Here is a 27,888-nt window from a genome sequence, read left to right as displayed (position 1 = left end):
TAAATATGTGGAATGTGACTTTTCTTTTCCCCGCTTTGCTGCTGGATTCCTCTCCCACTCTTTCTGGTGCTCTGTGAGACTGTTGGCACCGTGGCTGATGAATGATGCTGTGTGTATTTGTGGGCGTTAGTTTAGTTTGAGAATATTCGGGGAGTGTCTTTGAGTGTTTTTACTTTGGACACTGAATGCTTTCATGTTGTCTCATATCAAACACCATAATAAGAGTGTGTATGTGTGTCTGCAGGAACACCAAGCTGTGGATCTGCATGGAGTACTGCGGTGGGGGGTCACTTCAGGATATGTACCACGGTATGCACACTAATTATTGTGAACAATAGTGATATAACACATGTAATTTTAGAAAAATCTGCAGCTCATTCTTAGAAATGTGCTGCATTCTTACACAGTGCAAGATGAAAAAGACCCATATCATTTTCACAACTATGTGTTTAATGCAGAGATATGTCGACATTCCTGGTATGTTGGTGCAGTCAGCAGTAGGAAAACTTATTATTGCGCCTCGGGAGCTCTGTTTACCTCTTTCACTAACCTGCAGCAGATAACAAGTGAAAGCAAGTACAAATACAAAATTTCTTTTTTATCAAAGGTAATTAGAGTCTTGTATAGTTTGCAGTTGTTAGCCAATTATTACAAATGTAAAATACAACAGAAAAGCCAATTTAGACTGTTCGTGTTGTGTCACTACTAAAATTGGGCAAAATACTCTGATTAAACCGTAGACTATATAAAATAATACCTTTTTCGACTTTGAAAGGCAGGGTGATGTCTGCCATTGGTTTGTGGACTCCAATTTTAAAACCTCAAGTTTTAACAAAAAAACCCAACACACACACACACACATATATATATATATATATATATATATATATATATGGAAGGTAAAGAGGAGACAGTATGCAAATATAGTGAACTGATATTGATTTTTTTTAGTTGGCTAAAATCTGTTTTGCTGCAGCCTTGTCCGCAGCAGGACATCACTTAGCTTCTGTGCCGGTGTTGTGGGACTGTACTTTATTTATTGGGGGGGGTTAATTTAAAGTAAATATAAAATATGACCTTTTCAAGTTGTATGTCCCTCACCTAAGCCAAAATTAAAATCACAAGTCCCTCCTCAGTACTTATATATATTTTTAAAAAATGCATGACCCGTTTTGCAGCACCCCTTCCCCCCTCATAGATAATGAACAGTCCTTATCCGTAAGCACCAAGGGAGGCCCGCGCAGCTAAAAGGAGCATGTGCAGAACGCTGAGTCCATTTACAGTCAGACTGAAGTGTTTACATGATAGAATAGCTTGATTTCTCAGTTGTGTTTTCTGGGTGTGTTACTCTGATTTCGAGAAATTTTATTCAGTCCGATTTCAGTCAGACTAACATGTTAACATGTTTTTTCAAAGTCCACTTTTAGTTGGACTAACACAGTAATTCAACTTTTTCTACCATCACGTAAACGCACTGATCGAAAGAAGAGCAGAGAACGTCAAAGAAGGCTTTTCTCCACAGAGAGGATGCTTTCACTCTTCATTCGACTCTCTGTCTTTATTGATCTGATTGGTTGAAGTCAGCCTGTGACTGACAGATGGTTCACCAGAGCACCTTCCAAGTATTATTTGGAAATCACCTCACTGTTTCCAATGATGGCATCTCAGATGGTTCTGTTTAACAAATCATCTGACAAGACAGTTTAATCAGAATTTATTTGATGCTCAGTTCTGAAGCTGTTCTATTCCAATAAATGATAAATATAGCAACTTATGATCAAACCGTATCCAATTCAGGCTTAAAATAACAACTTCATGTTAGGTCCTATTTTCATAAACCTGCTCAGTGAAGAAGCTTTGGAGCTGTTTGGACAAAGCTGTAAGCATTGCTTCTGCTGATTCTCATCTTTGTGCTAAGCTCGGCTAAAAAAATGCTCTGGACCTGTCTCTGGATGCAAACTGTTCTTGTCATCTGACTCTTAGTGTGAAAGACAAATTTCCCAAAAATGTCAGCCTGTAATCATCACATTCATTTAGAGAGTTTGGTATAATCACTGTAAAATGCATGTGGAAGCACTGTGAGCTCTGTGAAGCCAGACTATTATTAGAATTTAGTTATTTAGTTATTAATTAATTTAGTTATTAATCAAAGTGTCCTCCGCAGTGACGGGCCCCTTAAAGGAGAAACAGATCGCGTACGTGTGCAGAGAAACCCTCCAGGTAAGGCTTTCACTGTGAAAGGCAGCTTGTTGAAATCTCTAAAGATATTCTGCTGACAGAGTGACTCATGTGTTTTTTTCCCAGCCACACAAGAGCTAAATAGTATTTAACCTCGCCAGACCACTAAATATACTGTAGAGGTAAAAGCTGCTGCGGAACAACACAGCGTGCTGACTGTCTGTCAGTGAGTGACCTTCAGCTCGCTGTTTGTTGGAGAATCAACAAAAAACGTTCAAATTATAAAGGACGAAAACCCAAAAGAAAACTCAGTTTGAAAGGTCAGAGAGAAAAAGTTTCTCCAGCATATCTAAATAGACTGATGATTGTGAGTGATGACATTGCCATGGTAATCCCCTGCAGTCTAACCTGATAAACGAGCATTCCTGCGTCCCTCTACTTCCTTTTGCCGTTCTTAGGAATTCTGTGCCATTGTTCAGTTTTCTTTTCATCCTAAATGTTGCTTTGTTTTGCAGTTAAATTACATCATTTAAACCAAAATTACAGTTTTTGTGTTACACTTGGTTTCAAATGGTCAAAAACACATTTAGATAAAATCGTTGTGGATGAAAACTCTACAACAATAAGTCTAACCATCATAAAAGATGTCTGATTACCGACTGAAAATGTCTAATATTTCTGTTCTGAGCAATACAAATGATACATAACGTGGACTCGAGAACAACGGATTGTTCATCACGTCAGGAATGCTGAAACTTAAAGCTCTGGTTGACTTAAAGACCATTCATTCATTCATTAGTTATTTTCAGGGCAAAAAGCAGAGGATTACCAGTAAATATCCAAAAATTGTTTGTTTTTAGTTCAGAGGCCGAGGATCATAGAAGTAAATTTATTTTTAAACTTCAGTATGCATGAACTACTTTAAAACAAATGTGTATTTCAGTGTTTGGTGTCAACCTGTGGAATTCTTCAGAGAATGATTTAAAAGGTAGCATCAGAAAAATCAGAAAAACACATTAAAGTAGTTTTAACCCTTAGGGCCCGCTTTAATGTTACACACACACTTGCATCACTCACAAAATGCACTTTTCAAAATCAAGCATTAAAAAATATCATACATATCATAATATTATTTTCTACTTTCAGTAGTTTTTTTAGCCAACACTAGTTCTTATAATACATTAAATTTTCATTCATTTTCAGGATTTTAACCCCTTAATGCCAGGTTTTTATCATGATGCCACCTTATTTATATTTATATATACTACATGGTCAGTGGCATATGTCATATGATGATGATGATTAGCACATTGATTTTTATACATTTTTATTTTTTGTAAAGGTTTACATACTCACACTCATACCGATCTGCACACAAAATGCGCTTTTCAAAATCATGCTATACATTTTTTTTTTACAATAACATAATTTTCTACGTTCATTGACTTTTTTTTAAACCAATATCAGTCCTAAACTTGAATATCAAATATTCACAAATTTTCATCATTTTAACCCTTTAAATGCCAGATGTATTTTGTTTACATGATCCTTCACATAAGATTCTTCACTGTAGCTGTTCTTTCTAAAACAGTTTGTAGTTTTGGGTTTTATTGTATATCAACAGACCATTATTCTTTATGCACAAGAAACATTTTGCTCATAATCTCCTGATTATCATAGAGCACCCTTTTCTGGAAAATAAATGACAAATCGTTCAAATGAAAGAAGGCTGTCATCTCATTGGATGATCATGGGAGAAGTCCCAGTTAAAAATCTTTTGAATGACTCTTTGATGTTCATAAATCTATTCTAAAGCTTCCTGTATGTCTGATGTTTGGAGGTTCCCATCCCATATTTCCACCAATGGCCCAAAGTAAAGTTAATGTATGTACCAGTATTACTACAAGTTGCACTGCCCTACACCATTTTTACTTTTACAAAGAATAGAGGAAGCATCCAGATCCATAGGTGTAGATTTGGGGGAAAACACAGGGTGCACGTCTTTCTCAATATTTAGAACATGTGCATTTGCAAATAATAGATAGAATAATAATAATAGACAATATATACCCAGAATCTGCACAAAGCTCAGCTGATTTTCATTCTGTGTGTTTTTTTCACAGGGCTTATATCACCTGCACGAAACTGGCAAAATGCACAGAGACATAAAGGTACGGCAGTTTTTTAAAAAATTGTAGAGCCAGGTCAGAGTTTGAACGTGGCCTTATGTGGTGATGGACACGAAAAGTGTGAAAATGACGTGGTGACAACATAAAAACAATGCCAATGCAAAGTCAATCAGAAAAATTCTAATAATTCTGTAACATAATTTTAATTATGATCATTACAAATAAAGTATCGTCCTAGCTTATTTAATTTTTTTCTAAGACATTCCCCTTTTTACATCTACTTTTGTAAATCTGCTTGTACTTATTTTTTGAACATTTATTACCTAGTTGCTCATTGCCTTTTTTTAGGTTAAGTAAAAAAAGAGCTAGAAAGTCAGCATAGGATGGATGGGTGCATGGGTCAAACAAACATGGTCTTTTAACCAGGAGATCGCTGTTTGTGTCCGGTGTGAAACCAAAAATGACTACAGATTTTATGTAACTACACAAGACACTTTACACAGGTACTTAATGTAACTACGAAAATACATAAGTTACATCATTTTGAAAGTTAGTTTGTTATTTTAACCAAAACCAAAGTGTTTTCCTAAACATAACCAGGTATGTACTATAGTAGACCGATATATCGGTCAGCAGATATTATCGGCTGATATTGGCCCATCACAGATATATCTGTATTTGCTTATGCATTGTCCAATATGCATGGTATGTAAAGTTCATTTTTAACAGAACTTGATGCAGAAAAAGATGCTTAGAGCAATTAAGAATGATCAAATTCCCAAAGAGGTTTACCATTTCAGTACACTGATTTCATTTTCATAATTCAAATTTTTATTTGTTTATTCAGTGAAACATGAACAAACCGACGGTATTGTTGTTGGACTTTGACATATCCACTGGCCTCTGGCAGCTACACATTCTCAGATTTACAAAAAAAAGTAATACAGCAACCGCAGTGGTACAGCTGTACCCCAAATCATTACAATGCCACAGACATATTAAAAACAAAAAAGCGTGCCTATGATCTATTAAAACTTTCAACTTCATTGTTGGCCCCGGCTACTGATTTCACTTTTCACAATAAAAATGTATTGTCACACTATAAAATATCCTGCTTTCATTACGTTATCTTTGTCACAAGTAGTTGATAACCATATCTGAGGGATAGTTACATCTCATGATTACATGTATACATAACAGCGGCGATATATCAATATCGCCATTTGTTCACTCCCTAACATTGGTAATGGCATTGGCCCAAAGAAATCCAGTGTCGGTTGGGCTCTAACTCTAAATCTAACCAAACTGCAATTGTTTGACAACGAAACTGTGAATGTTTGCAATAGACTTTGCACTGTTTTCGTGTTGCTATGACATCATTTTAACACATTTCATGCCCACCATCACGTAATGCGCTAAGACTTTGTGTCCATTCCACATATTTCTTTGAGACTGTAGCTCATGATTGTGATCTAACGTCATGAAATTGGGGGTTTACATCAGTGTGTGTGTGTGTGTGTGTGTGTGTGTGTTCTCTCTGCAGGGAGCCAACATCCTTCTGACAGAGAGAGGAGATGTGAAACTGGGTCAGTGGTGATCTGTAATGGATACACACGTTCACATTTGCAGTACCTCTAACTGCTCACACTCATCCCGTGTGCTTAAACAGGCCATCTATGATAGATTTTAGCTGCTCAGCCTCACTGTGACTCTTTGTGTGTGTGTGTGTGTGTGTGTGTGTGTGTCTTTCTTGTGTTGTAGCTGACTTTGGAGTGGCAGCAGAGATCAGCGCCTCCGTAGCTAAGAGGAAGTCCTTTATAGGAACTCCGTACTGGTAAGATGAACAAAGCCGCGCTCACCTGACGTCCGTCTGCAGAGGGGGATTCCCTCTTTTTCAGCCTTTGACAATATCACACAATACTGTTGTTTGTATGTTTTTTGCATAATGCAACTACCCAATTTAAATTTTTTTTTAAAACCATTTGAAACCTGGATCAACATCCATTTTAGATGCATTTTCCAAGTATTTAAAGCAAGTATTCTAAAGCCTGATTTCTGTCAAAATCATTGGGAAAAAAAAAGCAATCTGCAACTCGACATAAAATGTCCCACAAAATTGCTAAAAAAATTGTGAAAGACAAGAAAATGACTTGAAAATTAGCTTTAAAAGAGAGAGAAACATTAGAAAATAACAAATATATATACAAATATAATATAAAAAACCTGGATAAAACAAGCTGTGACCAGCTGTTTTAGGAAATATTTTTTTTAAACTAAACTCAATATTAGAAAGTAAACATGTAACCAAACAGTGTTATACCCAAAGTGGACCAAAATAGCTAGTTCATACTAAAGCATTAATAAAAGAACAATATGTGCTGTGTATTTATAATAACTTTAATAATAATAACTTTATTCTTCTTCTAATTCTAATTTATAGAGCATCTTTAAAAACAGAGTTCTCAAAGTGCTTTGACAAACAAAGCAAAGAAAAAAAGGGATACTTAGACGTGAATACAACAACAGAAAGCCAAACAGTCCTGTTGAACGCAAGCAAGAAGAAACTAAGGTAGAATTTGGATCAAATAAAAAAAAATGAAAGGAGGACAAATAATGCAAGATGCAGGACACTTCATGTCAATATAAAATAATACAAAGAAATAGATCAAAAACAGCAACAACAGAAACAATAAAAGCAGTAAAACCACAAATAAAAGGGAAAAAAACAGAAAAATATAAATTAAAACGGTAAAATAAATAGAAAATATTGATGATTTTATGCTGTATCTGAAATTTTGTTCCTCTGATGTCTCCTCTGCTTGTGGTCACGTGTGCAGGATGGCTCCAGAGGTGGCCGCAGTGGAGAAAAAGGGCGGCTACAACCACCTGTGTGACATCTGGGCCGTCGGCATCACTGCCATCGAGCTGGCTGAGCTCCAGCCGCCCATGTTTGACCTCCACCCAATGAGGTGAGTCAGCAGAGACAGCAGGGAGTCCAGCTCAGACAGCTGGAAGCAGACACATCTAATGAATTCAAAGCACAGAGATAAACAGAGGAGACTTGGCTGCCCGCTTTGTATTTTATTCCTGGACGGTCACTGCATGTAAACAATAGAGACATTTTCCAGCCCGGTGACATTTCAAACAATGTTTCAGAGCGCTGATGCTGATGTCCAAGAGCAGCTTCCAGCCTCCGAGACTAAAGGACAAAACCAAATGGTGAGCTGAAGCCTTCCTTTAAAATCACACAGCATGTATCAGGATCCATTGTTTTTTTCTTTCTTTAATCTCATCAATATCTTGTTGATGTATAATTCATCCACTCTCTCTCGCTCTCTGCAGGTCAGCAGGCTTCCAGAGCTTTGTGAAGATGGCGCTCATTAAAAACCCTCGTAAAAGGCCCTCAGCTGAGACACTGCTGCAGGTTAGCTCACTCTTTATAGCTCTTCATTAGTTAACTAACCATCTGTCTTCACATGTGCATTATTCATAAATTCAATAAGTGCTATTTTGGACTCTTGCACATTCAGAGAAGTTTGATTCTCTTCATGATGACACACGATTAAGCTGGCTGATGTCACAGCTGTTTTAAGAGATCTTTTTACATTTTTGCTGATAGCATTCTCTTTCTTTCATCAGAGAAACATCAGAGAACGTCTTGATTTGTTGTCTGGATTTCTTGCCTTTGCTTGAACAACTGCCAGTTTAATTCATTTGAATTCAATCTGCAGTATGGCCCAGTCAGCTGCTGTGGCACTTTTTTGTCAATAGCTTTCTTATTTCTTAATTATAGACACTTCAGTCCAACCTTGTGTTGATCTAGGCGTCCTCCCACAATAACCTCAGTTTAGAGTTTCAGTTTAGTCTGCGTGCAGGTGACAGCTGTGGCCAGAGGCATTATGTTGTCACGTTCTCCATCCATTCTCTTGAATGCAATATTTAAACAAAGACTTTATTCAAATTTGGCACAAATGTCCACTTGGACTGAACAGTGAACTGGTTCGAATTTTATGCTCAAAGGTCAAGGTCACTGTCACCACCACTGTTCCGTTCTTGTGAACGCAACACACACACACACGGAAGTGCTCTGGTCAGAAAAAAAACAACAAACATGGATGCTAGAAGTAAAAAGGTTTGTTTTCCTTGGTGATGTTTTACCAAAAGCAAGTAGCACAGAGCTCCTTTGTGCTTCAGCAGCAGAACGAAGTTTGTGCACCAGGTTTGTGGTTGACTTTTTAATTTGTTAATATGCTGAAATAACTTTATAACTAGCTATTATTTGCTTAGCCAGCTAACTTTGTGTTCCTGTTGTCTCAGCTTGAGGTGTCGTAGAGGTAACTGCAACAAATATCAGCCCCTTTAAAGCACCAGTTTAAAATGTTCGTGCATCAGGGCGCCTGGTACCTCAGTGGATAAAGAGATCAAGTTAAGTCATTATGATTGAACTTGAAATATGGAGATCCATAACGCAGTAGTCTGTTTAGCAGTTGTGTGTTTCCAATGACAGGCTGCTTTATAATGTTAGGGTGCTGTTTCAACCTCCATTGACGTCCAACTCAAGGCAGTTAACATGACCCCAGGAAAATAATATGTATAGATATCTATCTATAGATATCTGATATCTTCTCTTTGGATGTCACCAAAGAGAAGACTTCCTATTCACTTTAGCTGGCTTTTTAATGCAGGCAATAACTCTGCACCATTACAACATGACCAACGTGGTTCAGCGTATTGCTACAGCTAATAGATGCATATACTAAAATGTGCAGCTACTAAAAGTAAATGATCGTAAGATAAGGAATTATATAATGTTTACCATCAATTGTTAACACTGTACCTATGCTTTCCACCATTTCTGCAAATGTCACAACCAGGCAACTGGGGTAACATTGAAATTTCACGATTTCCCACTCGTAATTATGACTTTGAAGGGCTGCTCATGTGCTGGTAACTCAAAAATACAGTAAATACAATATTTGCGAGGAGCATATGCAGGCAGCAATAGACTAGTTGGTGTAGCTTCAATGTCATTTTGCATGGTTTTATTAGATACAGTTTGCCATTGTAGTTCAAGGTCATGATCTATAACTTGTTCCTCCAGCATCCGTTTGTGACCCAGCTCCTGACCCGTAACCTGGTCATCGAGCTGCTGGACATGGCCAACAACCCTGAGCTCCACACCGGCCACACACACAGCATGGACGACAATGACCTGGAGGTCAGTACATCTCTGATACTGTTACAGTGTTAACCAGCCATGCAGAATTTCAACTAGTGTAAAAACACTGTGATTTCTACAACAAACAACACAGAGACGAGCTGGTGTCGAGATAATGTCCCTTTCAGTGTGATATAAATGATGTGTTGATAGGTCGGGGAAATGGCTCCTGACAAGATCCAGTCAGCAGGGAAACACCTGCCTGTGGAGAGAACCCTGTCTGAAGAACAATGTGAGGACACACCCACACACACACACACATTTATGAAGAGTGCTGACATTTTGCGTTATCACTGTGAGCATGTTAGCAGAACAGGTGGGTTTGGCACTGTGTAGTTCCCGGAGAACCTCCTCTTTTTGCATTCCTGTTGTGGGATGGAAATAAAGTAACGCTGGTTCAGCACGTTGATCAAAGGTATGAAGCAGAACACTCTCCACAATAAGGATGTGAGTCTCCTCCTCCCTTTGGTCAGAGTTTGGGATGATCTCAGTATGCAGGGTGTTATTGGACCTATAAAATAACATTACACCCAAGTGTATGTATTCTGAAAAATTCTGACTTCCCAACACAAACAGAACAAACCATAAACAGGCTACAGCCCCTTAGAGCTGCGAGCAAGGATGTGGACTCTCTCTGCTTCCAGTGTTTAGCTTAGTCTGCTAAGCTAAGCTGAGCTAAGCTAAGAGACAGACACAGATACAGATACAGATACAGATACAAGATCCAAATCTATCCTCAGAGAGACGTATTTTTCGCTTATTATAATTCTATTTGAGGATCTATTTATGTCAGCAACAGCAAAAGAAAACAGCAACATGGGGTGTCCGGTGGCTCAGTGGATAAAGCAGGCACCCCATATACGAAGGCAGTGTCCTTGCTGCAGCAGCTGTGGGTTCGATTTCAAAAGAGATCAGCAACATTATTGCTGTAGGCACCATGCAAAGCATCCTCATACAACACTGTCATATGATATCCAATGAATTAGCACCACGACCAGCTAGGTTAGCTTTTGGAAAAGAAGCATGGATGGGCATTATCACATTTTGCTTTTAATGTAAAGTTCTCTATTTAACGTAAAGTTCTGTAGGTGAAGTTTAGGAACATGGTTTGGCTTTATCACATTATTTACCTAATGTAAAGTTACAATAGGTACGGTTTCGGAAAACAATCATGGTTGGGCATTGCCACGTTTTGGACTTAATGTATAAATTTGTACTTTACGTGAAGTTCTGTTGGTGTGGTTTAGGAAAGGAATCATGGCTGAGTGTTGTCTTGTTTGGCCCTTAATGTAAAGTTCTGTACTTAATGTGAAATTATGTAGGTGTAGTTTAGAAAAAGACTCATGGTTGGGCGTTGTACTTAGGTGTAGAACAATAAAGATATATAAGGTTTAGGAAAAGAAACATGGTTGAGTGGTCCTTAAATAACCCAAAGTTCATGCAGTTTCATATCGGACACAAACACCGGTCTCCATGGGGAAAGTCCTGTTTTTGTTTGACCCATCTACCACCCCAACCTGCCTCCTTATGCACTTTTACTATTTATACTACTTCCTTCCTTAGTGGTGTTTGTGCATTTGTCAGATGATCATAGCCTTCCCGATTACATGGGTTATTTTCATAGGTATATAAACAAACAGTGCGTGAGAACAACCTGCACCATCACATCTATATGACAAACAATATACGTTATGGGCAGCTGGTCCTTATGGAGCTCTGCATCATTTGCGTGTATCCTCTATATACAGTATCTCCTAAATATTGCAGAGTAATGCAGTTTGTTTCTGACAATCAGTGTGTGTAATTACACTTGATGCCTTTACTTGTAACTGCAGGTCTAAATATACTGTATGTTGGTTGTGCTTGCTGAAGAGTGACTTCATTGTGTGCCATGCCCCCCAGTATTCGCTGCTGTAATCTCCATAATATGAATGAGGACAAAAGGCTCTCAGTCAGCCTGCTGATGGCGCCCCTCGTCCTGTAACCCGTCCACACATGTGGGACGAAGGCTGCGTCAGAGGATGGCACAGAGAACATGCCACTGGTGTGTGACAGACAGTGGTACTTCTATGCACTGGCTGCAGTGACTTCATCCTGCTGTGCTGCCAAAAAGGCTCCTTGTGGCATTAGTGTGTCTAGTGTGTTTGTCTGGCTTCACACTCTGCCCAGCATTAAATCATATATCAAGCTGACCTCAACTTCCCTTACATACAGGGTGCTATTCATAGACACACAAGCCACAATCACACCTAACATCGCTTCTCAGTTTGACCAAAATGAGCTTTGAGGATTCACACTGCGACTGATGCTACCACTGACACTAGACTGATATACTGCTAGTAGCATGTATCTGCAGACTGTATAAATAATGGATGTAGCGTCAGTTGTGGTTTTGGGATTTTGGTTTTGAAGCATTGGCATTGTGGCAATTGCCATCTTGGTTTTAGTGGAACCAGAAGTGACCATATTTGGACAATAATGTGGCACTGTGGAGGAGTGAGGGGTGGATCTGAGTCATAGGCTGTAGCTATACCCTTAATCAACCTTAATTGTGCTTAACTTTAAGTAGCAATAAAAAGTAAACGTAGAATTGTTGAGTAGGTGAAATTAGCTATAAGGACATAAACTGTTTTTTGTACCTGGCTGTAAACATTTATTTCTGCTGTAAAGCTGGGTGATTTAACATGGTCTATGGGGATTGACTCTGTTGTAGAAGCCAGCCTTTATTGGAAATTAGAGGAACTGCAGATTTTGGCACTTTGGCATCAGCTTAATTTTTAATCCTCAGAGGTTGCTGCTTTGTCTGCAGTACCAAGTATCAGACAGTCAGTACCAAATATTCAACAAATGAATGATGTTCTTCAACAGACAGTTTATATTTTAGAGCTGTCTAATGATTCATTTTTAAAGTTGTTATTAAATGCAAAATTTGTATAGTTTATTCAATTAATCTCATTTTTTAATAATGTTTTCAATTCCATTATTTTGCATTACAAAACAGTAATGAAGTCCATATTGACTAGATGAAGCAATTTTTACCAGATTGTCTTGATTAGGAATCAAATGACAATAAAAAACTGGATGGGACTAGCATAAAGTGTGTGTAAAAGAGCGATTTATGGGTACACACAGAACCCATTTTCATTTTGATATCTTGAGCTCAAAAATCAAGGGGCCCCTGTAAAATGGCCATGCTGTTTTTCCATCGCTGAAATATTATCTAATTTTGGAGCGTTATTTACTCCCCTTTTTGAGAAGCTAGCATGACATGGTTGGCACCGCTGGAGGTCTTCCAGTTTTAGTTCCAGTTCCAGTTTTTTTCTAACACTCAGCTCGGTACAGCCTCCTCAATGTCGGAATGCAATTACAGACATTTTAAAAAGAATAACGTGTTATGTATGGATAGGCATTGTGATTAATGCATCAACGCTTACAGGCTATTCTATTCTATTCTAAACCAAAGTACTGGACAAATTGAAAGTCTGACCTAATAATGGATCCAGATAAAATTTAAGGCATTGCCAAAGTTGTCACTGTTTATCCTGAGGGGGACATGAATGTGCCAGATTTCTTGGCAATCCATCCAGCATTTATTGACACATTTCACTCAAAACCACAAATGTCAGCCTGCAGGTGGTGCTCAAGGAAAAGTCATTTAAGTCATTGAGCTTCATCCTCTGGGGACCATGAATATCTGAACCAAATTTAATAAAGATCCGTCAAATAGCTGATGAGATATTTCATTTAGAGCAAAGTGACAGACTAGGCACAGAGCAATAGTACATAAGCAACAGGAAACACTAAAATAGTGCTGCAACAACAAGGCATAATCACACTGCAAAGAACATGAAGAGCTGTGTGGAGTTTGGGGAAGCTGCTGGCTGCTCAGATGTGCAACTTTGTAATACAGTGCAGAGCTCTGCAATCAGCTTTCAGCGACTCTGTTACCAAAAAAGGACACCTCATGTTTACTCTGATGGAATTTCTTTTGCAAGCATGTTTCAAGTCTCTGCAAGCTGATTATCAGTTATCAGCTGCAGTAACACCACTGACTGCTGGGAAGGCGGAAAAGAATTTAAAGTATGTCATTTGGAGAAAATTGAGTTAAACATGCGAAACAAATGTCGTTTTTCTGTTATGTCATTACAAATTAAATTTTCCATTCCTTTAGTGTTAGCTGTGACAGTTTTGACATGAATGTTGAATAGTCCAAGACATTTTGCAGTCACTTTTCTCAACAGCAAAGAAAATGACTTTAAACACTTCTCACATCTATAAGTTATAGACTTTAACCCTTTGAAACTTGGATTGACATCAGCTTTCTTGTACCGTGTTCAGATGCCCTTCACAAGCTGTTCGATGCTTTAAGACTTGAGCAGACTGGTTTGATTTCTCTCAAAAACCTGGGGAAAAAGGCAGTGAGCAACTTGGCAAGAAATGACTCACAACTTGCAAGACATTATTAAAATGAGACTCCTAAAATAGGAGTGAATGATTATCAGAAAATTATGCAAAAAAAAAATAGCGAAAAATGTCCTGGAAACTTATAATATTCATTCATTCATTTTTTAATTTAATATTGTATCATAGAAACATTTTTTGAATATTTTTCAGAAGTTTTTTACAAGCTCTTTTGTTTTTGTTTTTTTCTTTGCATATTTTCAGGCAATTTTCTTTAAACTTTTACAAATTTTTAACCCATTCATGCTAAGTTCCTTGTTCCCCTCTCCCCATGTTTTTGAAAGAAATCATAGCGATTTAATGAGGTCTCAAAGGGTTAAAATGATGATAGAAGTTTCACATAGTGAGGCAGGCATTCAGAAACACCATGAGAACTAACTGAGGTGAGACGAGACGGCAACTTCCGCTTTCTGGCTCACTAGTTCCCCCATCCTCTGCTTCACAGTCAAACTGTCAACGCGGCTCAGGTTCTCTGTGGTTACACGACGACCTGCTTCCTCCTGTTAATCACATTTCAGTCATCAGAGAAACCAAAGCAAGAAGCTTCACACTTCTATAGTATCAAAGTGAACATGGAGGCCCTTCTCTTTACTTTGGATAGCTCAAAATCATTTTTCATACATGTATGTATGCAGGGTCCCCACAGGTCCTTAAAAAGTCTTAAAAGGCATTGAATTAATGAATCTAAAAATAAGGCCTTTAAAAGTTCTAGAAATGCTCAGACATGGAAAGCAAAATCATTTTATGAATCATTTTGTTCGGACGTTGCATCATAAAGTCTCAAAATAATACCTTTTTTTTTGTTAAATAATTTAATAAATTCCTCTCTTTAACTTGTCAAGATGGGAATCCAAATAGTGGAATCTCACATGCAGATTGAAAAACACAAAATTGACCAGAAATTCCAAATATTCCCCACTTCTGTTGGTAAACTAAATAGATGCTTTTATGATAATATGTTCATTAAAAAGGTTGTTTTTTCCAATATTTGATGTAGAGAAACTTTTTCTTTTCAAAAGTCATGTTTTATTTCACAGTAAACATTTGGGCAAAATAAAATTGTCCTTTAACTCATTTGTGAGTGGCATTAAAATAGTCTTGAATATTATTATGAATATTATTCATGTTGATCCATAATATTGTGAATCAAACTAAAAGCAATCAACTTTTGTTGTATGAGCAAATTATCCATTAATGTACCAAGTTAATATTTTGACTTGGTGGTGCTGCTTAAGAATGTTACATAGATTGGTCCATCCTCTGGGGAGCCATCATGTGCTCAGAAAATTTGAATAAATGAGCATCTTGCTCTGACATATGCTATGAAACAGCAATATCCGTATTTTATCTTATCTGTGGGATCTTTGTTGTTGGTTTAGATATTTTTTTGCACACACATGGAAATAATTTGCCCTCAGGTGGCATGAAATACATGATAGTCTTTAAAATGATAGATTGCCTCTGTGGGGACCATGAATGTCCATGGCACATTAGATGGAAATCTTATGTACCTTACTGTGGAGATGATGTGGTCTGTGTAATCAAGAAGTGTGGATATTATGATGACCTAAAGGCCCAAACACACCATAACCAGCATAAAAAAACTAGTGGCGGTGAAGGCCAATTGATGCGTCCCCTCACGTTGCCTGCATCCCTGCCAAAAAGTTGTACTTGAATATACTGTCAAGACTACAGCCAACACGCCCGTATGTTCTCTGCTTTTTTTGTCTTTTTTTAGTATTAGTCTAAGGTTTTTTTGAGAGGAATTGACTCTACATACCAGCAGGTGGCAGTGGTCTGTATTTGTATTTAAGAATACAACATGATGTTGAAAGAACAAAGCATAGTTAGCATGTGCTAGCGAACTATAACACAAACATGAGACGAAAAGTCGCATTACTCAACATTACTCAGCGGAAACACAGTCATCTTCCAACTTTGTTTTATTGACATTTCAAAAATATCACTTAAGTTTTGCGCAAATCTGTGATGGAAATAGTGTAACTTTTGACAGGATTACAGCATTAGCTAGCATTAGCCATCACAGCTACTGGTCATATCAGACCAAACAGTAAACAGCAAACCTCCTGAGTGTTATAAACTTTACTGTGACTTTAAGCAGTCAGTAAAAATGTCAGTGTGTTTTATCATTGAACACTTGTACTAGGACAGGGCTGTAGAGGCCAGTCTACCACAGTGTGAGCACATTACTGTCATGATGTGTGGTAGCAGAGTGCATCCTGTGCCTGGCTCTAAGACTAATCGATGCACTTGAGAGTGAGTGCTCATCAATAGTGCATGAAAACGGCTGGATTGTGGGGGAACACATTGGACTGCTCTTTATTGTCATACTCTTTTACTCTGTAATTAGTAATATCTGTTTTGTTTTTTTTAATAATTTACCAAATCTCTCTCCATAACTCTTCATGAGTGGGTATTAAAGTCCTGGAATGATCCCACATACAAACTGAGACACAAAATTGAAAATCAGGGAAAATAATAATATAATGTTCATTTTTACAACATTTATCCAAACCAACGTCACGTAGTGCTTTACAAATAAAATCCCACAATACACAATACAAAAATAGAAAAAACAACGCACAGGAATTTTAAAAAGCAAAAAATACAACACAAAAGGCAAATAGAAAAAACAATGCTTAAATTTAAAATCAACCAGAGTAGTGCAAGACTTAAGTAAAATGTCAGGAGCAAGGACCAGTATTAAGGTAATAAAATAAAATAGAATATTATGAAATATAATATAATAGCAATAATTATTTAAAGAGAAATTATAGGAATACCTTTAAATAGAAATAAGTCTTCAAAATTGATTTAATAGAAGATCTAGACAAAAAAAAAACATCACTGGACCAGAAGTGTAATTTTCTTTTAAATGTTACAATAAACGTGGTCAAAAGTGTTCTTAACTCTATTAAAAAAATGTTGGTTCATGTTTTGTTTTTGTTTTGTTTTTTTCATTTTATTTATTTTTTCCTTCAGTTTTGGTTATTGTAAAATTGGTATTAAATTTCATCCTGAATGTAAGTAAAAAATAGTCTTTAAAAGCATTAAATAATTTTGCCATTGGCTGTAGGAACCCTGTGAGTGAATGCTGCGCAGGACTCGTTTCATTCTCATCATGTTTTCTTTGCAGTTGACCAGGTGAAGTTTGGGCCTCCGCTGAGGAAAGTCACGGAGCCTTATCCCGATCTGGTAATTGACTTAATCTGTAAAATATTTTGGTGAAATTGCTTTTAACTGATGACATTCATGAATGGACATGAATATGGCTCTGTTTGTCCCCCTTCAGCAGGGCTCATATGATGACGACTGGAGTCTGTCTGGAGATGAAGACAACTCACCGTAAGACTTTTCTCCCTCTCACTCTTTTTTTAACACTGGGAATATATTGTTTTTTAGCTGTAGAGATGCTAAAGGTGTACAGGATGCCTCCCTTGAAACGATCAGTAGTTAATCTAAGGACATCAATGGAAAACCTTCCCAAATTCTCTTCTTTGCCAAAGACACACTCTGATTACTATTTTCAGTGTCCAATAGTCTCCCTTTTGGAATTTGGTGGCACCATTGGGCACTATTACGCAATCTGCAAGCGTGTATTTTTGATAACAGAATGTGGATATTAAAGTGTTAGGGTGTCTTTGATTGGACCCCTGTTAGTTCAGTTTTTATTGGCTGATTGATATGTTTTTTATTGAAAGCAGCAGTAGTAGTAGTAGTAAAAGTAGTATTCCTAATATTTCTAATAAGGCTAACAAAGCAAGTAGTGGTATCATAATGAGTTAATAAGCAATATCATCAGTGGTAATAAAAGTTTTAGAAAAGGATGGTTTTGGTTTATTACAACGTTGGTTTTATTTGTGGAGTTTGGACCATCATTTCTGTCAGTCATATTAATATTGTACTCACTCAAGCAATCAGTAAGATCTGAGAACAAAAAAATCGGCTATTTTTAGCAGGTTTATCGGTTTAACCCTTTGAAACATGACCAAATTGTCTTGATTTCTTTCAAAAACACGGTAAGAAGGCATTGAGCAATGAAAGAGGAAACGACTCAAAAATTTGTAAGAAATTTGTCAAAAAATTAACAAGGAAATTACCTGAAAATTTTTTTTAAAAAAAGAAAAAGAAGAAAGAAAAATAAATTTAAAAAAAGGCAAATAATACTTTTATAAGCTCTTTTAAAATAATATATATATATATATATATATATATATTTTTAATATGTAATTATGATAAAATAGATTTAGTTTTTTCTCTAGCTTTTTTCTTTTTCCCTAGAATTTTTTCCCTAGCTTTTTTTTTTAAAAAAAAGATTTTCTAAATAATGTCTTGCAATTTGCAGAACATTTCTTACCAAATTGCTCATTGCCTTTCCATATTTTTTATATATTTTTGTAAGGAAATAAAATCCATTTGCTGAGGCTTCGAAGGCTTAAATACTTGTGAAATATATTTTCAGACGGTTAAAACCCTGCATACAATGCACTAATTTTGGTGGAAAAGGGATATGGGACTATGCTTTTTATTTCTATAACCTTGGCTAAAATTCTGGTTAGCAATAAACTCGGTGACTATAATTTTATCATGAGTGAAAGTGATGATGTCCAAAGCGTATAGAATAAGAGCAGAGTTGTAATTAACCAGAATTCTCCTTTAACCTGGCACAGAGTATCATCCGTCTGAGCCTCGGCCCAGATATCAGCACTTTTGTCAGGCTTCAGAGAGCCATAGTAGTGGCCCTCAGGTTCCTTCCCTCCCATTTTTATGGGCCATTCAGGCCCGTAGTCAGATAAACACCAGGTCTTCCTGTTGCAGGAGCCTGTTGGAATGTGTGGAGCAAGCTCTGCAGCTGAGGTAGGCCACGTCCATCCACACCAGCCTCTCCTAACAGCAGTGCCCCCCCATCCTACATCAATTCACCTCAAATCAACCTCTTGTGATTATTTTGTAATCATGTGAATATCGCTAATGCCAGTCATGACATAATCAGTGGGTTTGTGTTCACTCTCCTCTAATCTCCCCAAAGTCCTGCTGAACGTCTCCATGAACCCGATGTGGATGATTCAGCACAAACCCACTGCTTCTCTGCTCTCTGGGCTCTGTGTCTGCTTTTTGTGGTGTTTCCTCGAGAATTTTGTTCGTGTGCTGCTGTTACCCTGCCCTCAGCATCTTCAGCATCTGCATTTGTTGTCCAGCTTATTGCCGTGATGCTTAATTTGGATTTCATTGGATGATTCCATTTTCAGATTTTTGGATCCTGATCATTAAATTGTTGCTCTTTTCTCTTTCAGAAGTTTAACCATTAGGAGGGCGCCATCTACTGACGTGAGTGGTGACCAAACAACCACACACTCACTGTGATCCAGTAACTCACAATGTACTGATTCTATCCTCAGTCTGAGTATATACGCCTGACAGACTTGACCGAATAGATTCATTTTAACCAAAAATCTAACAGTAGAAGGCTCACATTAAACGATACTCCAAATTCTTATTTTGCATTAACCCTTAGGGCTTTGATATCGTACACACTCGTATTGCTGTGTGTACAAAGTGCGCTTTTCAAAATCAAGCTTTAAAAAAAAAAATATACATAAATATTATTTTCTACTTTCATTGAATTAATTTTTTAACCAACATCAGTCCTACTCGTAAATATCAAATATTCATTCATTTTCAGAATTTAAACTCTTTAAATGCCAGATTTTTGTCACGATGCCACTATGTTTTTAGATGAAAAAAACCTTCATTGTTATCAGTATACTACATGCTGAGTAATATTTTTTCTCATAATCACAGTGCACGTAGTGAAAATAGCATGTAATTTCTCCATATGCCAAATATGGTTAAAATGACATCATCAGCTAGAAGATAGTAAAAATGACAAAATCCAAGGCAAAATTCAGGATGACACCCAGAAATAATACAATGCATGTTTTATTTATTTCATGGTTTTTTTTGCATGTTACAGTCTGAATGTAACAATTTAGTTTCCACAGTGTATTTTAGACTTATTGTAGGAGCTGAGCTGGAAATTCACAGATTAAACAAAAATACACAATCTTGCAAAAGATTTTGCATGAACACAGCCACAGTGATCAAAAAATGAAGAATGAAAAGCGTGTAATGTAACAGTCCCAAAGGGTTAAATACTGTCAGTACCAACAGTTTGTGGCCTTTCCATCAAGAATAACATCAACGTTTCAGAGCTTCCCTGCTGTTCCTTTAACTTGAGTGGTCATGTGGGGATCATTGCATGATCTGAAGTGTAAGAAATATTTTCACTTGTTAATGGAGATGAATAGTCAGAATTTCACCAAAGTCATTGTAGCTACAGGATGAGACAGCATGTTGAAATGTGACCTGTTAACCCTTCAGAGTGACTCATGGGTCTGCTGGTGTTTTTCAGGGAGGCAGGAAGAGTGGTTTGTTCAGTCCGTCCACAGCCTCCCTGCCAGCCTTTAGCTCTTTGACTCCCAACGCAGACGACAGTGACCTGACGCTGAGACCCAGCTGCACTCTGGGCCCCGACGCTGCCGTCACTGCTGACTCCACCTCCAGCACAGGTACAACACCTGACACCAGACACGCCTCCAGAGCCCAATGTCACTCTTTCAGTTACTCAGAACAAAAAGCTGTGTAGTGAAGTGGGCGACAGTGTTTGTTTGACTTTATCAAAGACTGGATGTAGCCCAGAGCACCCAAGACCCAGCTAGCAGGGAACGTTTCCACATCATTAGTCTCCAAGTTGTCACAAGGTTTTTAATCTAATGTTCAAAGAGCGTTTTAAGGATGTTCATCATTTCACATAATGTCCCTGTATGGTTAAATACTAAGATGTAATGTTTCAAGTGCAACATTTTATTGAGGTCTGAGATTACACAACATTTTTTTATTAAACGTTCCTGCAAAACAAAAAGAACATTTTTAACATTTTATGATGTTTATAGAGAACGTTACCCTTACTTTGAGACAAACATTATGGAAACTAAGAGAAAACTTTCTGCTGAAAACGTTACGAAACATGGCATTGTTTTTATGCCCAAAACCTTTTTAGAACCAAAAACTGCTAGCTGAGATGTACTTGAAACCTGAGATCCCAAAGCATTTTTATGAAACGTTCCTGTAATGTGATATAATAAAGGTAGAACATTTTGCATATAGCATTCTCGGGATATTTTGGTAATGTTGTTGAGGTCACAGATCATAGAATGTTTAGGGCATAGTGTTCTAACAATGTTGTTACCAAAAAACATTTTAAGAATGGTATCACAACATATTGGTATAATGTTTTTAAACCACATCAACCTACTCTAAAATAATAACATTCTGGAAACATCAAAAAAACACTGAAAACATTTGAAGAGTGTTAGGGCATATTGTTCTAACCATGTTATCAAAAATATTTTAAGAAGGTTATCACCAAACATTTTTAGGATGTTCTTAGAGAAAGTGCCCATACCTTTTAGAATAACATTCTGGGAACTAAGAGAAAACTTGTTGCTAGATTATTGTAACATTCTGAGAACCAAAACTTGCTAGCTGGGAACCCACAGAATTTAAACAAAATACAGGAAAGGAAAGCATTTCTGTATGTAGCCTATTCAGCCATGGTAGCATCACAAAAATAAAGAAAAATGACCACAAAATCAAGGAAAAATGACCACAAAATCAAGGAAAAATGACCACAAAATCAAGGAAAAATAACTACAAAATCAAAGAAAATAACTACAAAATCAAAGAAAATGACCATAAGATCAAGGAAAAACAACTACAAAATAAAAGAAAATGAGCACAAAATCAAGGAAAAATGAGCACAAAATCAAAATAAATTGAAATAAGCACCATCTCAGCAAGTCTACACTATCAGACAACAAGTGGGATATAGAGGCGCATGGAGCACAGAGCAAAACAGCATTGATAGCAGATATAATGTCATCATTAGAAAAGAACAATGTAATCAAACATGTCATTTTTAAGTTGCAACAACTTAACAAAAATAAGTAAATACAACCAAATTTTAACTTTACATTTGGATCAAAACATAAATTAAGATTTAAAGTTATATTTTTATTTTACTTTTTCAAGGTGATACGTTTCCCAGATTATTTTAAGTAAGGTCAACTTTTCAGATTTTACAGTGTATAAAGCACCGAGGGTCCAAGAATCCTGAACCAGTTCAAGAACCAGAGCTAATTTGGGAGGAAAGGTGTAAAACAGTCAGGTGTAAGTTTTCACTGTGAGTCCAAACCGACTCAGGACAAAACTCAGACTGACAAATATCACTTCCTCTTTTCTGCATTTGACAAGTGTTGTCCAGGTGTTCGGCCACGCAGGACATCAGACAGCGCTGCAGTGATCCATGTCTGCCTGCGGGGGACGCCGTCACGGCAGAGAAGAGGAAGGCCGCCACCGTCACCTCTCCCAAAAGAGAGACGCCGCTGTCACCTGAATGGAGCACGCTACGGAAAAAGACCGAGGACGCTGTGAGTTGACGGCAGACTCTTGTCATATCAGCAGGAAACATGTGTGATCTGCTAACATAATAACTTCCTAATGTCTGTCTAATGGTGACAAATCATGCAGCCAGACATGTTGATTTGTAATGTGATGTACAGATTTTATCATCCCCTGTGTTTTGTTATGTGTAACCTTTGAAATTTTTAGAGGGCTGATTGTCACGGACTCCCTCCTACCCCTCAAGTTCATGTAAGTGTGAACGCTAACAGCATGTCACCTACAATAAAAGCCGACCAATAGAGTGGTGAACGGATGGTGTATTTTTGTAGGCCAACCAGGAAGTTAGTGTCAAAAACCTTATGGGATTTTTGATTATCGCCAAAAATAATCTCTGTGACGAACACGAGTTTGTGATACTTACACGTTTTGTTCAGCATTATAATCTTCACGGATGAACACCACTTTTGTGTGTTTTGAAGCATAAATGATATGGGCCGGTGGGTTGAATGAGTTTCTGTGTCCGGTGTGATGACGTCTAACATCCCTGACAAACACTGAAGTCCCGTTTAACCACTTGTTACCAACCGCCTTTTTTAAGAACCTCAAAAGTTCAAAAATGGGGTTTATACAGACGTATTTTATGTTTCAGAACAAAACGTCTAAATACCTTTAGCTTGTGTTAACCACAGACCTTATTTAAGGCATTTTACTGAAAATCCATTCAAAAAACCTTTAAGACGAGGGAACCGGAAGTGCAAAAATGCTACTTCCGTGTTTTAGGACTCATTACTTCACCACTCTATGGCGACGCCCTGACCCCTAATATGATTCCTCGCATGGCATGAGACAAGCTGCACTAGGAACACTTTGATATGTGCAAAATCAGCTGATGTTTTTAGTGCTGCATCATTCCATTTTGGATTTCTTGTGCTACAAAATTCAGCCTGATCAGTTAGTGCTCGCTGGTATTTGGAAATAGCCTAGTGCAGCTTAAATGCATCTGTAATAATCATACGTGCCTTTATGTTGTAATGGCTATCATTTGAAAGTGGAATGAAGGGTCGCTATAAACCACATCAGATTATTAGTGATTCACCTGCTGTGCTGATCCTACAGATGGGAGCCTGCTTCTCCAAAGTCTTCAACGGTTGTCCTCTTAAGATCCACTGTGCTGTCACATGGGTTTTACCCAAGACAAGAGGTAAGACATGAACGTCTTTTGATGTCCTTAGTGTCCAGTGCAGGGATACCTAACTTGCTTTGCTTTGGGGCCACTTCTGCAAAATGCCAGGAAGCCAGGGGCCAGTCGCAGCAGCTCCACACATGTTTCAAGGATTTAAGTACATTTTTGGGACATTGCTAGGAATTTAGGACATTTCTAGGATTTTTGGACAGTTCCAGGTTTTTGGGAGGTTTTTAGGATTTTAGGGCATTTCTAGGACTTTAAGACAATTTTAGGTTTTTAAGAAATTCTTAGGATTTTTTGACATTTCTAGAATTTTTGGACAGTTAGGATTTTAGGATGTTTCTAGGATCTTAGAACATTTTTAGCATTTTGGGTCAGTTCTAGGATTTCAGGACATTTCTAGGATTTTAAGACATTTTTTAGGATGTTTCTAGGATTTTAAAACATTTTTAGGATTTTAGGACATTTCTGGTACTTGAGTGCAGTTTGAGGATTTTAGGACATTTCTAGGTTTTAAGGACATTTTTAGGACATTTCTACATTATTATGATGTTTCTAGGATTTTAGGACATTGGGGTCTTTGCTAGGACTTCTATCAGGGAATGCAGAGGATCCTCCACTGGCACTTTTTTTGATAAATAAGCTCTATTTTGATGCTATTTTATGCATTCTGGCACATTATGTATATTAAAAGCACAAAAACATTTTTAAGTGTGAATCAACGTATTTTATTGTGAATAAGATAATGTTTAAAGGGGCCAGATTTGGCCCGAAAGCCGTAGGTGAAGTTAGACTGGTCTGGATGTGTCTCAAAACAGAATAAAGGCGGCTTTTCTAGATATCTCATTAAGTAAACTAACAACAAGATCCATCCCTCAAATTGATATCATGTCTCTTTGTATTATGGTTTCCTACTTAGATCAGCACCTTATTCTTGGGGCAGAGGAGGGCATTTATACACTGAACCTTAATGAACTGCATGAGGATACACTAGAGAAGGTAAGAAGGTCCATTATCATTATTATTATTATTTGTTTGCACACAATGCACTCAGAAGTTTTCTTGCAAAAACATAGTTCTACTGGGGGAGTTGGGAGAATCTTATCCTGTAGTCTGTGGTTTGTGGACTGGGGAAAGCTTGTTGTTGTGTCCCTTAAGGAATCCTGTTATTTTGGTAGTGTGGGGATGTTTGGGGTTGCAGGGTCTGGTCTTGATTACATGCCAAGAGAGCTATGCTCACACTCTAAAAAGTAAGTTAAACATGCTGCAGGTGGATATTGGGATCGACCAAGGTGGTCGCTTGTCATAAATTCTGATTTTTAAGGAACGTCTCAAGTGAATTTCTTCAAATTTGGCACAAACATCCACCTGGACTCAACAATGAACTGATTCGATTTTGGTTGTCAAAGGTCAAGGTCACTGTTACGTTACGCCCTTCTCATTCTCGTGGATGCAGTGTATTCAGTGAAGTCTGGAGGGAATTTCATTCTATTGGGCACGAACATCCAATTAGACTCAAGGGTGAACTGATTACATTTTGGTGATCAAAGGCCACTGTGACCTCATAAATCACAGTTTTGGCAACATCTCAAGAATTCATACACTAAGGGTAACAGAATTTCACATTAATATCAAATTGGATGAAAAGTATATCCAATGTCAAAGGTCAACTGCACTGTGACATCATAATGCTCTGCAAAAACACTTTTTTGACCATTATTCCTCGCCATAACTCAGGAACATAGGGGAAGACATTTGTAGATGTGTGACTAAATCTGAACTTGAAGGAACTGCTCAGCGTCTTTTTTCTCTCCCCACAGCTGCTCCCTCAGAGATGCACATGGCTGTACGTTATGAACAATGTGCTGATGTCTGTATCAGGTAACAAATCTCTCCACATCTCACATAAGAACACAATGCTGTATGCTTACCTGCTGCTCTGAGAACACCTCTGTCCTGCAGGGAAGTCTTCCCAGCTGTACTCCCACAGTCTGACAGTTCTGTTTGAGCAGAGAGGACATCTGCAGAAGAAACACAGCAGCCTGTCGCTCAGCACCAGCCGCTTCACTGAGAGGATCAGCTCCAGGTAGGACAGGACATTAAGTGAGCTGCAGGTGCAGCAGGAGCAATAGTGTCCGTCTTGATGCAGCCACTGGGTGGCAGCAAAGTAAGATATTTTTAAACCTAAACATAGGCCTCATGCTGTGTTCATGTTATGTTGGAAGGTCAGAGTTTCTGAGTTGGAAAGTTGTTATTCCAACTTTGTTGTGTTCATGAGCTTTGAGGTGGTAAAGTGGGAACAGCGTGGAAGCTACAAAGAAGATGGGTTGCATTTTATGCTAAGAGCATTTGAACAAGAGGTTGATAGGTTGATTGATTTTATTTATTGTAATATTGTATTTTTATATTTCATTTAGATCACTCTACATGGACAGCAGTTAACATTAATATGAAATTACACCTCACATGTGGTCAAAACTTGATAATTAATATGTGAATTAATAAAAAAGTTTCTTACCATTGAGCAAACACTGACTTTTTTCATTTCAGGCCATATTTTTGCATTTATGATGTCAAGTTAGAAAGTTGCCTGGCATGCTTTATAGTTAAAACTTTGCTTGCTAGCTAGAGTTAACAGATGCAGATACTAAAATGTACAACTGTTGACTTTGGAGGGCTGTTCATGCGCTCGTATCTCGTAAATATGGTAAATACAATATTTCTGAGGAAAAAATGAAGGCAGCATTACTTTTTTGGCCTGGAGGCCATGCCACCTCTTTTATTTAGTCTATGGTTGCTGCTGTCACTGTGAAAATTGTTCTTACTGAACTGTGTTCTCTCTCAAGCCACAGAAAGTTTGCCATATCTGTGAAGATCCCCGACACTAAAGGCTGTAGGAGATGTAGTGTAGGTGAGTGATGCACACTTTTCTCTACATGCTCTGTATGTTTATTCAATAATAACTGCAAACTCTCCAACTTTTGTCTCTTCATCTCAGCGAGGAACCCATACACAGACAGCACCTTTCTGTGTGGGGCAGTTCCATCCGGCCTGGTTCTTCTGTTGTGGTATGAACCTCTGCAGAAGTTCATGCATCTAAAGGTTTGTACACACAATGGTCTTCAGTGAAAGATGGTGATTTGTTTTTTATGCCGTCATGCTGGCAATGACCTCATGTTTTCCAGTTATCTGTCCGTCAAGGTCACTGTGAACTGGTTTATCACATTTGAATGAACATGATATCTCAAGAACACCTTGGAGGAATTTCTTCATATTTGGCGCAAACGTCCACTTGGACTCATCAAAGAACCAGCCTGTGATCTTGCGTGCATCTCTTCCTTGTGAATGCCATATCAGAAAAAGACCTTGAGGAAATTTTCTTAAATTTGGCTCAAAAGCCCACTTTGGGTCAACAATGAAATGACCAGATTTTTGTGATCAAAGGTCAAGGATACTGTGAGCTGAAAACGCACATTTCTGGCCACAACTCAAGAATTCGTACGCTAAATATGACAACATTTCAAGCAAATATCTAAAAATAAAATGATGACATTCTCACATTTTAAATCTGGTAATTTTAGTTTTTTTATGTTTGGCTTCAACCCAGTTGGTCTGTGGTCATTGTAGGTCAATATCTAATAATAGCAAAAATGAAAAACAAATAAAAAGACAGGCTTTTAGTATCTCTTGAACTCTGAATTGTTTATAAAAGTGAAATTAAATTAAATCCAATCCAATTCAATCCCTTTTCAGACTCAGGGTCCATATAAAAAATATAAAACATCACAATCATTAGAAACATACATAAACACAGTATATCATGGTATAAAAATCAATCAATCAAAAGATATTTAAAGTTTACAAAGACACAACTATACCAGTGTTTCCACAGCTGGAAATGGTAATGTGTAGTGCTATACCTTATGTGGGATAAAACTAATAATATTTCATTTATACATGAGATTCTTTAAAACAGCTTAGAGCATATTGACTCCTGCAGCCACAAACATTTCAATTATACTACACCAGCGAGGTCTCTGGAGTTATATTCTCATGGAATTATTATATTTATTTTTGTTATTGCTGATAGAATTGATTAATTTAAAAGTGCAAAGAAAGAGTCAGCACGGAAAGAACTTTTGCTTTGTAAAATCTCAGGGAGCTTTTTTTAATTATAAATTTTTTATTTTGATTTTCACTTGACTTTAAAAAATGTGTTTATAATATTTTAT

The 27,888-nt window shown here is 37.4% G+C and overlaps 1 protein-coding gene across 5 annotated transcripts in view; it reads left to right on the top strand.

The window, feature by feature from the left end:
• The window catches only part of map4k2 (mitogen-activated protein kinase kinase kinase kinase 2), a 51,853-nt gene that overhangs the window by 17,402 nt on the left and 6,563 nt on the right, over positions 1-27,888 (top strand). The window contains exons 4-26 of one of the 5 annotated variants that reach the window (XM_042511968.2): positions 245-309; positions 2,165-2,220; positions 4,302-4,349; positions 5,851-5,893; positions 6,069-6,141; positions 7,145-7,276; positions 7,464-7,526; positions 7,650-7,731; positions 9,409-9,525; positions 9,679-9,757; positions 17,144-17,202; positions 17,303-17,352; positions 18,826-18,864; positions 19,302-19,335; positions 20,420-20,576; positions 22,321-22,496; positions 22,678-22,719; positions 23,587-23,671; positions 24,576-24,655; positions 25,477-25,537; positions 25,619-25,742; positions 26,503-26,567; positions 26,655-26,758. In XM_042511968.2, the coding sequence (XP_042367902.1) occupies positions 245-309; positions 2,165-2,220; positions 4,302-4,349; positions 5,851-5,893; positions 6,069-6,141; positions 7,145-7,276; positions 7,464-7,526; positions 7,650-7,731; positions 9,409-9,525; positions 9,679-9,757; positions 17,144-17,202; positions 17,303-17,352; positions 18,826-18,864; positions 19,302-19,335; positions 20,420-20,576; positions 22,321-22,496; positions 22,678-22,719; positions 23,587-23,671; positions 24,576-24,655; positions 25,477-25,537; positions 25,619-25,742; positions 26,503-26,567; positions 26,655-26,758 (1,834 nt within the window). Of the gene's footprint in view, positions 1-244; positions 310-2,164; positions 2,221-4,301; positions 4,350-5,850; positions 5,894-6,068; positions 6,142-7,144; positions 7,277-7,463; positions 7,527-7,649; positions 7,732-9,408; positions 9,526-9,678; positions 9,758-17,143; positions 17,203-17,299; positions 17,353-18,825; positions 18,865-19,301; positions 19,336-20,419; positions 20,577-22,320; positions 22,497-22,677; positions 22,720-23,586; positions 23,672-24,575; positions 24,656-25,476; positions 25,538-25,618; positions 25,743-26,502; positions 26,568-26,654; positions 26,759-27,888 lie in introns of all 5 variants that reach the window. The other 4 variants (XM_042511967.2, XM_042511970.2, XM_042511969.2 and 1 more) reach the window with 4 other exon arrangements.

The sequence above is a fragment of the Plectropomus leopardus genome, chromosome 23 (genome assembly GCF_026936395.1).
Source record: "Plectropomus leopardus strain MGB_pleo_1.0 chromosome 23, ASM2693639v1, whole genome shotgun sequence".
Lineage (NCBI taxonomy): Eukaryota > Metazoa > Chordata > Actinopteri > Perciformes > Serranidae > Plectropomus > Plectropomus leopardus.
The sequence above is the reverse complement of the archived record's forward strand: the minus strand, read 5'-3'. Positions and strand labels throughout refer to the sequence as shown.